Source organism: Periplaneta americana, chromosome 12 (assembly GCF_040183065.1).
Source record: "Periplaneta americana isolate PAMFEO1 chromosome 12, P.americana_PAMFEO1_priV1, whole genome shotgun sequence".
Classification (NCBI taxonomy): Eukaryota; Metazoa; Arthropoda; class Insecta; order Blattodea; family Blattidae; genus Periplaneta; species Periplaneta americana.
Window position 1 is genome coordinate 171,021,244 of NC_091128.1, and position 16,805 is coordinate 171,038,048.

General features: G+C 37.2%; 1 protein-coding gene across 6 annotated transcripts in view; it reads right to left on the minus strand.

Annotated features, from left to right (window-relative positions):
* Positions 1-16,805, minus strand: part of sbm (L-type amino acid transporter sobremesa) — a 433,408-nt gene that overhangs the window by 118,079 nt on the left and 298,524 nt on the right. For all 6 annotated transcript variants that reach the window (XM_069842533.1, XM_069842528.1, XM_069842529.1 and 3 more), the window contains one exon: positions 1,683-1,925. In XM_069842533.1, the coding sequence (XP_069698634.1) occupies positions 1,683-1,925 (243 nt within the window). The remainder of the gene's footprint in view (positions 1-1,682; positions 1,926-16,805) is intronic.

Here is a 16,805-nt window from a genome sequence, read left to right on the forward strand (position 1 = left end):
TCCAAGTTGAATTCAATTCTACTTCAGTAACAATAGATACCGGTCACTTTTTTATGCTTCAACAGTATTTACCATTATTATTATTATTATTATTATTATTATTATTATTATTACTGTTTTTATAGGTATCAGTATCATTTGAGTTTAGTTACCTAGTGATAGTCATGCACGAAGGTGAAGCTTCGTTCATGTTGCAACATTTCCGAGTTCAAGAACTCTGTAGCCATAACTGCAAGCCTCCTTAACAATGTCCTGTATAGATGTTACGACACAAGCTCAGAGACTGGGCAGATGGAACGAGATGTTATCATTTCAGGCGCTCCAGATTAACCTCGATTTCAGTGGCTCTGCTTTCAAGGAGGGCAAATATAAAACTACGTCGCCAGTTCAGCGTTAAACATCAATGCACAAAGTCTCCTGGATATTTCGTGTTTGTGTTAGTTTTGCGAATGCAGAGTCTAAAAACAAGTGAATTAAAGCCCGAATTCAAAGAGAATAAACCGTGCATATGATATTCTTAGGATCATTGCCACGACTCTCAATATCGAATTACGAACGGAATTAAAAATAATAAATACCGCAGAACGTACTAAATCATACATAACAATTTTATAAAGATAGGGCAAAGTTACAGGATTATTAAAAATCCATGACATGCTTGATAAAGTTGAATGTATCCAAAAATAAATAAACATATAGGCCTACGAAAGCGTTTTATTCTCAAAACAATGTTGTTTATTTACGCGAACATCGATTAATATAAAATTCAAATAGGATAGATATTTTGTTTTTCAGTCATTAACAAAGACTCTTTAAGGTATTGTACAACTTTTCAATGACTATTTCGTTCATGTACCAATGCACCAATGGAGTGTAAGAATCTAATGCGTTTTAACCTATCAAAGCCAACTATCAACTGCAATTTTTGTCTAAACAATCTTGTCGCATCTGATGCGTATTTATTTGATATATTGTCGCAACTGATGTTCAGATGTTAAATATTTCTTATAAATATTATCAAGGATTCTCTCCAAATATTACATCATCATCTCTATTTCAACAATTAACTTTCTTTTTCCTTTAATGTATCACATCACATTAAATTGTACATGTTTATTGTATTCAGGACCCTTGTGGTCACTCAAATTCTTTGAGCTGATGTCTATAATTTAGAAATATATATAACAATACAGTGGGCCGTGATATTGCTTTCAAATGTAAGCATTAAATATCGAAATCTTTTTTCTGCGTGTTCTACTATTAATATATTTGAGGAACAGTCTTATTCAAATAACACAAGAGACCTAATCTTGTCGATAATTCGTTAAATGAAAGTACCTAGTTCAAAATAAAATGTTATGACTTATAACCTCAAATTAATTACATTTGTAACTTCAAACGTCACGATTTTTCGAATCACAATTTGGTGTATCATGAAAAATTCACTTATTGGAATTAAATATAATAATTTGTAAATATCCACCTAGTGATCAAATACTGTTCTTCACATTAGCAATTAAGTTCATCGAGAAATATAACGATATTGAAATCATCTATGGACAGCAGGTCATAAGCTTAACTGTATGTAAGCGGTCATTCAAATCACCTATGAATAACACGGCCATCAGAATAATTGTATCTACTGTATCATCTATGAGCAATGTACAGGGCGTTCAACTCACCTATGGACAGCACAGCCACCAGCTTAACGACCGAGTCAGGCGGCTCACATTCGTACACGAAGGCCTCGACCGCATACTTGGCGAAGCTGAGGCAGATGATGGCGAGCTGCGACGGCTTCAGCACCAGCGTCGACACCCAGGAGAACAGGTAGGCGGGCATGGGCCCGAACGCGTCCATGAAGTACGCATACTCCGCCCCCGAGCTCGTGTTCATGGTGCCCAGCTCGGCGTACGCAAGGGCACCTGCGGCAAGCACAAAGTTGCTGTAAGTTGTCGATAGAAGGAAAGCAAGGTTTTGTTATCACTTTATGTCCACGTACTACAGAGTGAGTCAACCAGGGCTAGACCGGCGGCAGCGGAAAGTCGTATGCGTAGTAACTGCTACATCCTCGCAGTGATCAGACCTCTTGCTCCCGTATGTTTCGTGTTTAGTTACATAAACACGTTCACACAGTGAAGGTGCAGCTGTATGCCATACATTTAGAGTGCAGTAGTGTAAAATATAGCCTTGAACAACGAGTGTTTATTTACGACAACTGTGTAGAATAAATATGGGAAATGCCTGTTATTATTCGGTTGAGAAGCTTTTGTCATCTAGTCTTCTGTAAAAAAGTCTGAACGTTAGAATTTATAAAACAGTTATATTACCGGTTGTTCTTTATGGTTGTGAAACTTGGACTCTCACTTTGAGAGAGGAACAGAGATTAAGGGTGTTTGAGAATAAGGTTCTTACGCAAATATTTGGGGCTAAGAGGGATGAAGTTACAGGAGAGTGGAGAAAGTTACACAACACAGAACTGCACGCATTTTATTCTTCACCTGACATAATTAGGAACATTAAATCCAGACGTTTGAGATGGGCAGGACATGTAGCACGTATGGACGAATCCAGAAATAAATATAGAGTGTTAGTTGGGAGGCCGGAGGGCAAAAGACCTTTGGGGAGGCCGAGACGTAGATGGGAAGATAATATTAAAATGGATTTGAGGGAGGTAGGATATGATGGTAGAGACTGGATTAATCTTGCTCAGGATAGGGACCAATGGCGGGCTTATGTGACGGCGGCAATGAACCTCCGGGTTCCTTAAAAGCCAGTAAGTAAGTATGTAAAATACGAATCTTGGTGAACAGTCATTCCCTGATTCTCCAGAGCCTTCTAAAATAATTATTTACAATTTAGTGAAGAAAGTTCGTACAACTGGATCAGTATTGGATAAGAAACAAACATGTATGAAGCGTGTTCTTACTGAGAAGATGTTAGATGAAATTGGGCACCGACTAAAGAGAAGTCCTACGACATCATTCCGCCATGTAGCTCAGGAGGTAGGGGTGTCACAGTCTTCAGTGATAAGAGATACGAACAATTAAAAATTAAAACCTTGGAGAATTCGTGTAGTTCAGAGGTTAACGGAACTTGATTATCAGAGCAGACTTAGGTTTTGCATGTTGTTCCAGCAGTCAGTGTATGATGGACTACTTGACCCCACCTTTTTTTTTTATAGTGACGAAGCTTGGTGCCATCTCAGTGGTTACGTGGACACTCAAAACAATCGTTACTGGGACAGTAAAAAATCCACACCATTTTCACGAACAGCCGCTACATGACATAAATACAAGCCATTTCGGAGAACAAACTGCGGCGAGTTGCTGGCCACGTCTTCAGGAGATGTGCAGCCTGCCAGATATCACAAGGACGTCATTTCGAACGTGAACTGAGAATTCGGTAAGTATATCATTACGCAAAATTAACCGCAAAATCACAGAACGAATCCTCCGCATATGGTAGCGCCGTTACGTATGGATCAGCCGCTGTGAATGCGGTTAGGAGACTAGCCCTGGCTGGTTCACCCTGTATAAGCAACAAAAGCAGTTCTTCCTCTTACAAACAGCATGTCAACATAGGCCATGACGAGGTGAAGTCTGAGTATGAGATTATTATAGCTGTTCAGTATAATATATGAAATGTATCAAGAAATAAGTATTGGTATTATTATCTAAAGTAGAAATATAAATTGACATTGAATTTAACACAGAAATTAAAATTATGACACCAAATGAGAGAAACATTTTAACAAACAAAGCCTATTTATGATGCAAACGATATAAAACATACGTAGAGTAGAAGTATTTTATTTAACGGAGGTTTAAATCAGAATTTTTTCAATGTTGAAATTCAATGTGGACGAGATAAAACATTTTTTTTTCTTATAGATACATAATTACTTTCCAAACACATTGTGTAAGTGAAGCTTTAATGAGAAACAAAAATACATCGGTACATCATAATAATATATAGTCTATGTGAATAATCACTTAGGGTGCTATGCATAGACATTTCGCTAGCCCGCGCTACGAGCGTGCTAAACTAGCCCCGGCTATCGAGTGATTACTTGTACAGGATTCATATCATATCATATCGCTAACACTGGTTTATGAATACGAAAAGCGTTAGTTCGCTGATCATCCACCGGAAGCCCGCGCTAAAGGCTCATTCACAATGAAAATTAAACATAACGTAAGCGTTAACTTAAGAATATACGGTAAAATCAAGAAGTCATACCATCATTCACGATGGGAACATAAACATAACCGCAAACATACTTGGTAACCATGGAAACATAACAACGACGCCATTTCCTCATATTCTGTCGTATACTTCAGCGCTCCACGATTGTGTACTGTTTGCAAATCACGTAAGCATAAGCAAGAAAGTTTGGAGTTTGCAAACTTTCATGTTAACGTCTTACGGTAATGTTTATGTCAATGCTTATGTGAATCATTGTCAATGATCCCATTTGATAACCTGGGCGCAAACTTCTGTGTTTATGTTACGGTTATGTTTAAATTTCATTGTGAATGGGCTTTCAGAATGTCTATGAATATGGCCCTCAGTGATTTAAGATGGCGCTTATTCCGTCTGATCCCGGCAACTTAGTCACTCATAACGAGTGCACCTCTGCACATGTGTGTGGACATGGTTGTCATACATATATGACGCAGTGCATGAGAGTAGGACACTAGAGGGAACCCAAGAGGTTGAACTTAAACTGAGAGGATTCGATCCGACGTCGAGATGGGAATCCGGTGTGGCTTAGTGGATAGAGCATCAGCACGTGGAGCTGAAAACCCGGGTTCAATTCCTGGTGCCGGAGAGAATTTGTCTCCGTTCCACTCATCTTTCATCATGTTGAAAAAAGGGTATTTCAAGGTAAGGAGTTGTTGTAAGCAATGAAAAGTAACAAACTGTTCTCACTTCAACACACATACAGTATAGCTAATTGAAATTTGTACTCGCATCATGAAAACTGCGGTGATATAGCGTGGTATATATTTATTCTCTGGTAGGAGTGTTATTTATTTTCCGAGAGATACACGCTGGTGTTGCAGCAGCTTCGCTCTTGGACATAAGCTGGCATCGCGACGCCGTCGCCTCTGTCGTCGTAAACAAGGCGCCGCTACTGTTGTAACGAAGCAGAATCGTCGGCAATACGCGTAACACAGTCTCACGAACTAACAAATTTTTCGAAAAAAGAAACGAAGCATTGCTTATATTCTGGTTTTATTTTAAAGCCCCGAGGATTATCATGATGTTAGTCTGTTTCGCTCCGATTAAGTTTTTGTAGTCAAAATTATTCAAGCCGATTATTTTATTTTTGTTGCAATAGTTCTCCTTCTTACTTACTTACTTTTAAGGAACCCGGAGGTTCATTGCCGCCCTCACATAAGCCCGCCATTGGTCCCTATCCTGAGCAAGATTAATCCATTCTCTATCATCATATCCCACCTCCCTCAAATCCATTTTAATATTATCTTTCCATCTACGTCTCGGCCTCCCCAAAGGTATTTTTTCCTCCGGCCTCCCAACTAACACTCTATATGCATTTCTGGATTCGCCCATACGTGCTACATGCCCTGCCCATCTCAAACGTCTGGATTTAATGTACCTAATTATGCCAGATGAAGAATAGAATGCGTGCAGTTCTGTGTTGTGTAACTTTCTCCATTCTCCTGTAACTTCATCCCGCTTAGCCCCAAATATTTTCCTAAGCACCTTATTCTCAAACACCTTTAACCTATGTTCCTCTCTCAAAGTGAGAGTCCAAGTTTCACAACCATAAAGAACAACCGGTAATATAACTGTTTTATAAATTCTAACTTTCATATTTTTTGACAGCAGACTGGATGATAAGAGCTTCTCAACCGAATAATAACACGCATTTCCCATATTTATTCTGCGTTTAATTTCCTCCCGAGTGTCATTTATATTTGTTACTGTTGCTCCAAGATATTTGAACTTCTCCACCTCTTCAAAAGATAAATTTCCAATTTTTATATTTCCATTTCGTACAATATTCTCATCACGAGATATAATCATATACTTTGTCTTTTCGGGATTTACTTCCAAACCTATCTCTTTACTTGCTTCCAGTAAAATTCCCGTGTTTTCCCTAATCGTTTGTGGATTTTCTCCTAACATATTCACGTCATCCGCATAGACAAGAAGCTGATGTAACCCGTTCAATTCCAAACCCTCTCTGTTATCCTGAACTTTCCTAATGGCGTACTCTAGAGCATACTCTCCTTCTGAAAGGTTTAATTGGCTCAGTGCGTAATAGTTATTTACGATACTACAGTCCGATCCGTTTGGGTATGGATAATATTAATTTATTATTATAAAGCTATTTTGATAGTAGGAAAGATTTCTTGCTGGTTATATTATGATTAAAAGATGGGCGTTACTTTGCCATAATTTTAATTGAATAAATTATAAAGCTCTTCATAATGTTGAACTTAAAATAAGCTTAGCGGCATCCATTTCATTATACCTTCAATATTACCGCGTTAGGAGGCCTTGCAATCGATATATTTGCCATGGCATTCTTTATTTCGTTCTTGGACCGTACCGAAATCCGTTTAGAATTTTATCTGGCCAGAATTCTGAACGGAACCCGGTCATGAGGACAGAGGCGGTAAGGCCAAGTGGGCGATGCTCCTTTAAAATAACGCAAGGAATAAAAATCCAAACGCAGCGAACGAATTTTTTTCCGGTAAGTGAGCGAATAGTTTAAGTTATACAATTTCTTGCGTAACACGCTGTAGAATCAAAATGCTAACAGTCGCATTTGTAGCTGGACGGTTCAATTGTAAAATCCATACATAACCGTGTCTTATAGTGCTTGGCGCATTTTAAAGGCAACTGAAGTAAATCTTATTATCTGGCACGACACCAGACCACAAAATGAAGTCGGGTCCACACTTTGTGCACTAAAATTAACATCACAGCACTTTTTATACACCCAAGGTAAATTGTATAGGTGACTTTGTGCAAGGGCTCCGCCACGGCGCCCTATTGCGGGGGAGGGGGTACTTGGAGGAACTACAATAATTTTGTGAGTGCTTCTATTGTGACAACACCATGGTCTTAAACGACATAACTTCACAAAAGAGAATACGGCTTGTTTCGCGATGAAGCTTTACATTTTAGGGCAAAAATAAAATTACTCCAAAACGGTTTTTTTTTCTAAGTACTTCTTTTTAAAATTTAATAAGCCATTACTATACCGTGTTTTCATGCCAAAACTTCCCACCTTGAATAATTTTAGACGTGTAAGGAACATGATTTTCAGGAAAAACAAATAGGGTTAGTTTTCGAGGGGGAAGTTCAAACCCGCTGCTAATTGATATTTTTGTTTCACTCCTTCAATTCCATTCCCACTTTTGAATTTCAAATTGCACCTCTATTCTCAGACACATTTTATAGGAGATGATAAACCCTATATCTCTACAAAAATATTATTATTATTATTATTATTATTATTATTATTATTATTATTATTATTCAGTCCATCCGTTTCTGAAATAGAGCACTAAAAGTTATCATTTAATATATTAAAGTTTAGTTAATATTAGACCATTATGAAGATACTGTGCTTTTAGGCTACTCTGCCCTCCCAAGCCAAAAGGGCGTATCTCAGAACTTGAATATTTTTCAGTATTGAGGATTTAGTGAATGATCAAAGCGCGCCTACTTTTAAAGTTAATTTATTGGAATTTTTGGCATATTCATTACTGAAATATATTCAAAATATCTAGAATATAATTTTTAGACTAATTAGCTTACATTTTTATGTACAATTTGAGATATGCCTAATTTGCTAAGTATTAATATTAATTGTTTAAGATAGTGATATGCTTAGCAAATTAGGCGTATCTCATATTGTACATAAAAAACAGTAAGTGAAATTAATTCTCGTTTATTTTATTAATTTTTTTTTATTTTATTAAATTACAACACATACTGCATAGCAGTATGGCAAAAAATACTGCAAACTAAGACAAATATTACCTAGAAAATTAGTGAAGAGACAGAAATTCATTTACCAAACATTCTGTTAATATATTAATGATACAAAGATACAACATTGAAGTTGAAAATGTTTGGTTATATTTACTAAGGTTCACAGTTCACTAAATACTTCTACGTAAATTACTGAGGTAAATAAATTAACTAAAAATAACAAAACACTGAAAAGTTAGTTTATACCAAATAATTGATACTTGAACACAATAAAAATTTAGTCATCATTTACTGGAAGATTCTCCCAAAATGTCAGTCTGTTTTTCATTATTCCACCCAAATTGCTAATTATGGCACTCTTTTTTTTTTAAGCAGGGAATCCAAGGGGCTTTCGTTGCTGCTCAGGACGATGGGAAATATGCATTCGGTTAGTGGTGATTACATTGCTGAGAACGGATTAAAACACGAAGGATTTATTACTAATGCAGTTACGTCTAATTTGACTAGAATGGCAAATAGGAAATACTAAACGAAAAGAACTTATGTCTGATAAACGGCCTTTTTGCTTAGAAAAATGAACTTCCGCCAAATTCACTTAGGAATTTATATTCATTTTGAGATACGACTTTCATTAAATCACATTTTAAAGGCACAATTCATTGAGAAACGGCCATTTCCTTTAGGAAATAGATATATTAGCATCTGAACTCTCCAATTATGTTAAAAACTGATTTTCAGAAAATCCTTGAGATACGCCCTTTTGGCTTGGGAGGGCAACTGTGTGTGCTTGTAATCTTCCTTCCGAAGAAATATATTTCTGAATGAAGTTACTGACGACAAATAAATTTCTAAATATGAAGGTAGTTATGATTTTCGGCATTACTAAAGCATGTCGCACAGAGGAGCCCGTGAAAATTATGATTGATGATATTGAAGATAGGTGGAGTTATTGTTGTTGATATGTCAAATAGCAAGACTAACTCTTTCCTCTGTGTTTCACTATAAGCCTAACTGAAGAACCTGATGGCTTCGTAATAGTTTCACTTACCGCATCTGTGCTTTATATAACTACAACAGCATGGCATTTTCGTTTGTTTGCATAGCAACCAGATAAGGTGTGCCAATAGTTAATTGTGCGAGCTACTGACACTGTAAATGAAATGCAACTTCACTGTGGCACAGAACCTGAACAAGTAAGTGATAATGTTAATAAGAATTCACAAATGTCAGAAGATCCTAAATCAAAATTGTCATTAGAAAATAAACTTCTTGGGTGCTATTCATAGACATTTCGCAGCACGCGCTACGAGTGTACTAAGCTAGCCCCGGCTATCCACTGGTTACTAGTACAGAATTCAAATCATATCCTATCGCTAACACTGGTTTATGAATACGAAAAACGCTGATAATTCACCGAAAGCCCGCGCTAAAAATGTCTATGAATACGGCCCTTAGTTTATAAAGTCATACTGAAACCAATCTGGACATACGGCATCCAACTGTGGGAACTGCTAGCAACTCAAACATTGAAATACTGCAGAGGTATCAGTCCAAAACTTTACGTTCCATTGTCACTGCACCATGGTATGTCCGTAATAATGTCATTCATCGTGACCTCAACATTTCAACTGTGAAAGAAGAGATCTCTAAATTCAGTAAAAAATACCTGCACCGATTAAATCAACATCCCAATCATCATGCATTAAATTTGCTGGATAATAGTCAAACAATAAGAAGACTTAAAAGGACCAATGCTCTTGACCTTCCATTCATTTTTACTACAGCTATTTAAAAACATTGTTATTTTTCTTTTGGACTGTTGTCTTGGAATAACATCTCCACTCATGTCATATTCCTTTATAATATTTACTTATTGTCTATTGTAGACAGATTGTAAATGTGGCATAAGTGTTATTTTTAAAAAATCGTTAATTACGATGCAAGTCAACAATATGAGTAAGTACAATATACTATCATATCGTCCAAAAAAATATTACTTCTTCAATGACTATCTGCTACGAGAAAGTTTCGAATCCGGAATTCCGTACCTCACCATCTAGCTTTTCAGGCCCGCTCTCTACCGTTTCATATTTTCATCTGGGCGTATTAATCCAGCGGATTCCAGGTTCGATTTCGGCAAAAAAAAAACTGGAGACTTATCTTTCTCCCACAGGAACTGAAATCAAAAACTAATTGGTTGGAAAAGAGAATTGAACAAATGGAGCTGATGAAATTGGTTACTGTCAAAATGAGAAATTGACAGGAATTGAATGTGGGGTAGAGAAAATGGAGAAAGAAAACTGAATTATTCACCCATACGACGACGTTCCATTAATATATATTTTTTTCAATTACAAAGTCAGTAATGCCAAAATTTAGTGACAAGAAAAAAAAAACGGAATGATAGGGACACCGAAGTATCTTGAGAAAGCCAAGCCTGTATATTGAAGGGTTCGATTCCCAAAGGCTCTGAAATAATTTTGCTGTCAAACACTCATTCGATCAACATAGGAATTGGCCGTGACCTTTCCCAACTGGCATTTCCGCAGATCTTGTTTACAGAAGCAACTTTCACCCATACGGTCAACGCGGTGCTGCGCATGCTCCCCTGTCACATGGGTCCGTTGCCTGGGTGATGTTCCCGCAATGCCACATGAACTTTATTAGCCCTAGCATCACGCGCTGGTCTCATGAGAAAGAGTCACCTCCAGCAAATTTAGTTTTCCGTGAATTCACTGCATAAAAGCCTACGTATTTGTGAGCGGTAATTGGACATGATCCGGAAAGCACCGAAGACAAAATGTTCACGAACGTTTATAATATGTGTTGGAACAGCAAACAGTCGCCTTGGTAGCTCCGTTAGCACAGCGCTAGCTTACGAGACCATGATCCCGACTTCAAATCTCGGGAAGTGTAGGCCTATTTGTGGTGGACAGAGTCAAGATTATGTGCATTTTCTCAGGTTTCTCTCTTTTTCTCCCTCGTCATTATATTAACACTCTCCACAGTTCCTCTTTCATTATCTTCTCCGTTTCGAAAAGTACGTACATGTGTGTGTGTGTGTGTGTGTGTGTGTGTGTGTGTGTGTGTGTGTGTGCGTACAGTAGAGGAAGCAAGATCTGACCTTACCATGTGCCGTGACTATATCACCAATGGGTATGGAGGGGGAGTTAAGTTTTGTCTGAGATGTACTTCATGTCGGTAGATTCGTATAATATTAGCCATCATTAAACAAAGTCTCTTCCTGATAGCTCATTCTTTCCCTTCTCGCACAGCTCATATTTCAGGTCTCGCCTCCTCATGTATGTATGTATGTATGTATGTATGTGTGTATGCATGTATGTATGTATATTTATTCACAGTGCAAATGGCTATATACCCGGTGGCAGTGGTAACTAATTGCACTAATTATGACAATTAATAATAAACACAACTAATAAAAACAATAATTAATAATAATAACAGTAATAATAATAATAATAATAATATTAATAATAATAATAATAAAATAAGAATAATAACAAGGAGCATCCTAAATTAAATGAAGCATGGTCACTTAAAATAACATTTAAAGTAAATCTAATTTGTATCTTAACCCTAAGTTCGAACTAAGACCCACGATTGTGACAGGTTCATACCTACACAAGTACCTTTCGGCACTACACTTATTTCGCTGTCAACTCACTCACTGCACTGATCTACCTGATTTCACTAACACTTCTAACCATTTCACTGTCCAAATACTTTGCACAGCCACTTCACTGAAACCAACACTCTTCACTTACGCAATCGACTTCACTGACACTACACACTTCACTGACACAACACACTTCCTCACTAATAGAACACTTCAAATAAGATATCAATTACACCCTTTAAATAGTTACTACCGTCTATTAGTAAAGCCCTTAAGCCTATTTTTAAATACATTTTTGGTTGTTGGTAAAGCCTTTAGTAAGTCTGTAGGTAGAGCATTCCAGTCCCTGATAGTACGATTGAGAAAAGAAAACTTTCCAGTGTCCGTCCTCTGTCTTCTTTCCCTCAATTTATATGAGTGGTCGTTCCTTGAAGAGTAATTTGACGGGTATGTATGTAATTGTGTTTCAGTTTAATTGTTCATTACTGAAATAATATGTTAACTGTAGTTAATAAATAGTTCATATTATCTTATTTTTTATTTAAGATCAATATTTTATTTAAAACCTTACAAATTCAATGATGTTAACTGCTAGGACATTCGAAAAGTAATGGCAACACAGTTACTGTAAAGATAAAGGTAAAGGTATCCCCGTCACATGCCATGAAGGCCCTTGGGGGGCATGGAGGTAGAGCCCCATGCTTTCCATGACCTCGGGACTAGAATGAGGTGTTGTGGTCAGCACCACACTCTGACCGCCTTTTACCCCAATTTTATATGAGGCTGAGTGAACCTCGGGGCCGTTCTGGAAGTTTGGCAACGAGAAAAATCCCGCCACCATTTGGGATCGAACCCCGGACCTTCCAGTCCGTAGCCAGCTGCTCTACCAACTGAGCTACCCGGCCGCCACACAGTTACTGTTTCACACTAAATTTATTTAGGTTACCTACTTTTGGCTTTACATACTTCAAATATAGTCTCCTGCCATGTCAACAAAACGATCCATATATCTTAATAATAATAATAATAATAATAATAATAATAATAATAATAATAATAATAATGTCGTCTGTCATCTGATATCTTCTTCTGCCACGAACTCTTCTCCCGTTCACCATTCCTTCCAGTGCACCCTTCAGTAGCCAGTTTCTTCTCAACCAGTGACCCAGCCAATTTCTTTTCCTCTTTCTAATCAGTTTCAGCATCATTCTTTCTTCATATACTCTTTCCAACACAGCTTCGTTTCTTATTCTGTCTGTCCACTTCACACACTCCATTCTTCTCCATATCCACATTCCAAATGCTTTTAATCGCTTCTCTTCACCTCGTCGTAATGTCCATGTTCCTGCCTCAAACAATTCTACACTCCACACAAAGCACTTCACTAGTCTCTTCCTTAGTTATTTTCTCCAGAAGTCCGCAGAAGATACTCTTATTTCCATTAAAAGCTTCCTTTTCCATTGTTATTCTTTTGACTTCTTAGCAGCGGCCAGAGAATTATTGTGAGTAAATATTTTGTGTCGTGATGAATTTGGGGAGCTACATAGGTAGCGAAATCCAGTTCCAAAAACCAATATAACGGCTGGGAGAAACAGCGTGCTGGTCACACGATATCTCATTACTGGTTGGATGATCATTCACCTCTGCTGAGACAGGTGAACGTGAGATCAACACTTTGGCCCATTATGGGCTGTCTTGCTATGGGTGATGATGATTATAAGAATATGAAGTCCGAATCAAATATGAATCCTCACATAGGCCTACTGTAATAATTCATTATTTCATTTAGTGTTCTACCCAAGGGCAGGTCTTTCACTGCAAACCCAGTTTTCTCCAGTCTTTCCTATTTTCTGTCTTCCTCTTTGTTTCCTCATATGATCTATATATCTTAATGTCGTCTATCATCTGATATCTTCTTCTACCCCGAACTCTTCTCCCGTTCACCATTCCTTCCAGTGCACCCTTCAGTAGGCAGTTTCTTCTCAGCCAGTGATCCAACCAGTTCGTTTTCCTCTTCCTAATCAGTTTCAGCATCATTCTTTCACTGTAATAATATGTTCAATTAATTCCGACCGAACATCGCCAGTCCTCATATTGCCTAATTCTGAACATAACTTTATCATCATCATCATCATCCTTCACGAATTAGGCCTCTGTAGACCTGTTTCGGCCCCATCTAGCAGTCTTCTTAACGGTCTTCCTGGTCGACGATGTCCTCTAGGTTTATATTGCATCATAATTTTTGGGATTCTTGAATTTTCCATTCTTCTTACATGATCTAGCCAATTGAATTTGTATCTGGTGATTTTTTCTTCTACTGACTCTACTTCTAATTGTTCTAAAATTTCTTCATTCCTTTTTCGGTCTAAAAGAGTATATCCTGCTGTTCTCCTGAAAAATTTCATTTCCGTTGCTTTGATTCTGTTCATGTCTTTTATCTTTAATGTCCAAATCTCGCTTCCGTATAGAAGGGTGGGTAATGCTAGTGTATTATATATTTTTATTCTTGTAGATTTTTGTACTAATTTAGCTTTTAATGTATTGTTTATTATTCCTAGAATTTGTGTAAATTTGGTAATTTTCTTGTTCACATCTTTTTCATTTTGATAAGATATTTCACAACCCAGATAATTGAAATTTTGCACTTGTTCGAGGCATTGGTTATTGTGTATTATCTTACTTCTCACTGGGTCTTGTCCTAAAAATGCCATTACTTTTGATTTTTGTGCTGAAATTTCCATCCCAAAATCTTTTAATATTTCATTTAATGTATACAATCCTCTTTGTAAATTATCCTCTGAATTGGAAATTATGACTTGATCATCGGCATAGAGTAAGGTATTTAATGTTAGAGCACTGGTTATTTTGATTCCTGATGTGTAGATTTGGTTCCATTTTAAAATAATTTCATTTATTGTAAATAGAATAATTGCAAGACAAGAACAGATGTTTTGGCAGCTACATTCTTTTCCTTATTTTTTATTTACCATAGTCAGCTGTGTACAAGCTTCCAAGGGCAGTTTCAACCTGATAATGTGGAAGATTTCCTGGTTGGTTTAATCCCAATGCAAACAATATCACGTGGCTGAGGTGAGGTGTAGCTTGCTCTAATCAGATCTAGTACATGATCGCACAGTGTGTGTTCACCCATTTTCTCAGTCCTCCTCACAACAAATGTGACGCAATCTACTACACAACACGATTTAGCCTACATATTTTCAAGTTGGTATTTTTCAATTATTGTATATTAACGACGATTTTTACTTCCTTTTAAACTGGCACAACATTATAAGACTTAATAATAGGTATATTCAAGTGCTACAAGAATTGTTTACTGCACCAGGAGTCAATAACATATTAACTCTGTCACATGTTTTATGTACAACAGAATTCAACCAAGAGTGGCATGACATGTTAACAGTTCCCATTTGAACGCGCACTTCGCTGTTCAATTGTTACCCATCTTCTCGTTTGGTACTAATTTTTGGAGTGTAAACAAGGAATTTAGTAGAAGAGAAAATTTCTCCCTAATAGGTTTAAAATCTATTACCTATTCAATCTCAGCCATTCTACTAACTTTGCAAACGATGAATTTATTTTTTTATTTTTATTGGGTTATTTTACGACGCTGTATCAACATCTAGGTTATTTAGCGTCTGAATGATATGAAGGTGATAATGCCGGTGAAATGAGTCCGGGGTCCAACACCGAAAGTTACCCAGCATTTGCTCATGTTGGGTTGAGGGAAAACCCCGGAAAAAACCTCAACCAGGTAACTTGCCCCGACCGGGATTCGAACCCGGGCCACCTGGTTTCGCAGCCAGACGCGCTGACCGTTACTCCACAGGTGTGGACGCAAACGATGAATATTTTCAACAAATCATAAGGATAGTGGAACTTTATATTTCATTTCTCTATCCTCTTGCACTGAATCTTATGTGGCTCAAAGTAGGTAGGCCTACTATAATCTTTTCGCTGTAAGAAAAATCCTAATGTAAACAATAGCACGTGACTGAAGTGAGGCTTCATTGGCCGCTGTTTGGCGCCATAGATTCTCAGTACGTGTTCCCGCCTACTGTTGTACATTCTGTTTCATGTTAAACATTTCCCGTTACTCGTCAAGTAGACCTAACCTCACTACTCTGTATTCGTTTGCGTTGGAAACATTTACTTTACAATTACTTCAATTGAATTATTTTTAAGTCTTATGTCTTCACAATGGACAGTTGAGGACACAGAAGCCATACTTCAGTACCACGTGCTTACATGAACAGCTACAAGCTCAAGTGACGGCACCTTGTTACAAGAGCAGACTACCTCTGCATTACTGTTGGTATTCATCCGCGTTCATAGTACATAACAAAATATAAAAGTAGCTTTTCTTTTACATAGCGTTTTACACATGAGTGAAGTTAAATGTTTCGTCGTGTTTAACGACTAGAATTCAACTTTTTATTTTCAAATAATACAAGATTATGGTTTCTAAATACGAACTATATTTTCCTGCGTCATGCGAGTGTTTCGACTGGGAGCCAATCACGGGTATGACAGCAACGTGTTTATGTTTACATTAGGATTTTTCTTACAGCGAAAACAGTATATATCTTCTCAACTGCTCAAGTTATAAAGGATCCATTCAGAGTAAAGGTAGGCGCTGACTTATGGGGGAAAAAAATCGTTCGGCGCGTTTGAATTTCTATTATAGCATCGCTCACTTGTCCGAATTTCCGAATTAATCATCAAACAGTGCTGTAATTTACCGTTAGAGCGCATTTTTTCATTACAGTGTTCTGAACTAAATCTGGAAACAAGATGAATAGTTGTGTAAGTTAAATAAACTATGAAGGACATGGCCTACCTGGTTAATTTTAGTATTTCCGCAATCTAATCCCATATGTTCTTTCTCCATATTACATTGCTTTAATTCTAATTTCATAAAGTTCTCCGTGCTGTTGAACTTAATAAAATAACCTATACCTTCAGAACATTGTACGAAATGGAAATATAAAAATTGGAGATTTATCTTTCGAAGAGGTGGAAAAATTCAAATATCTTGGAGCAACAGTAACAAATATAAATGACACTCGGGAGGAAATTAAACGCAGAATAAATATGGGAAATGCGTGTTATTATTCGGTTGAGAAGCTGTTATCATCCAGTCTGCTGTCCATAAATCTGAAAGTTAGAA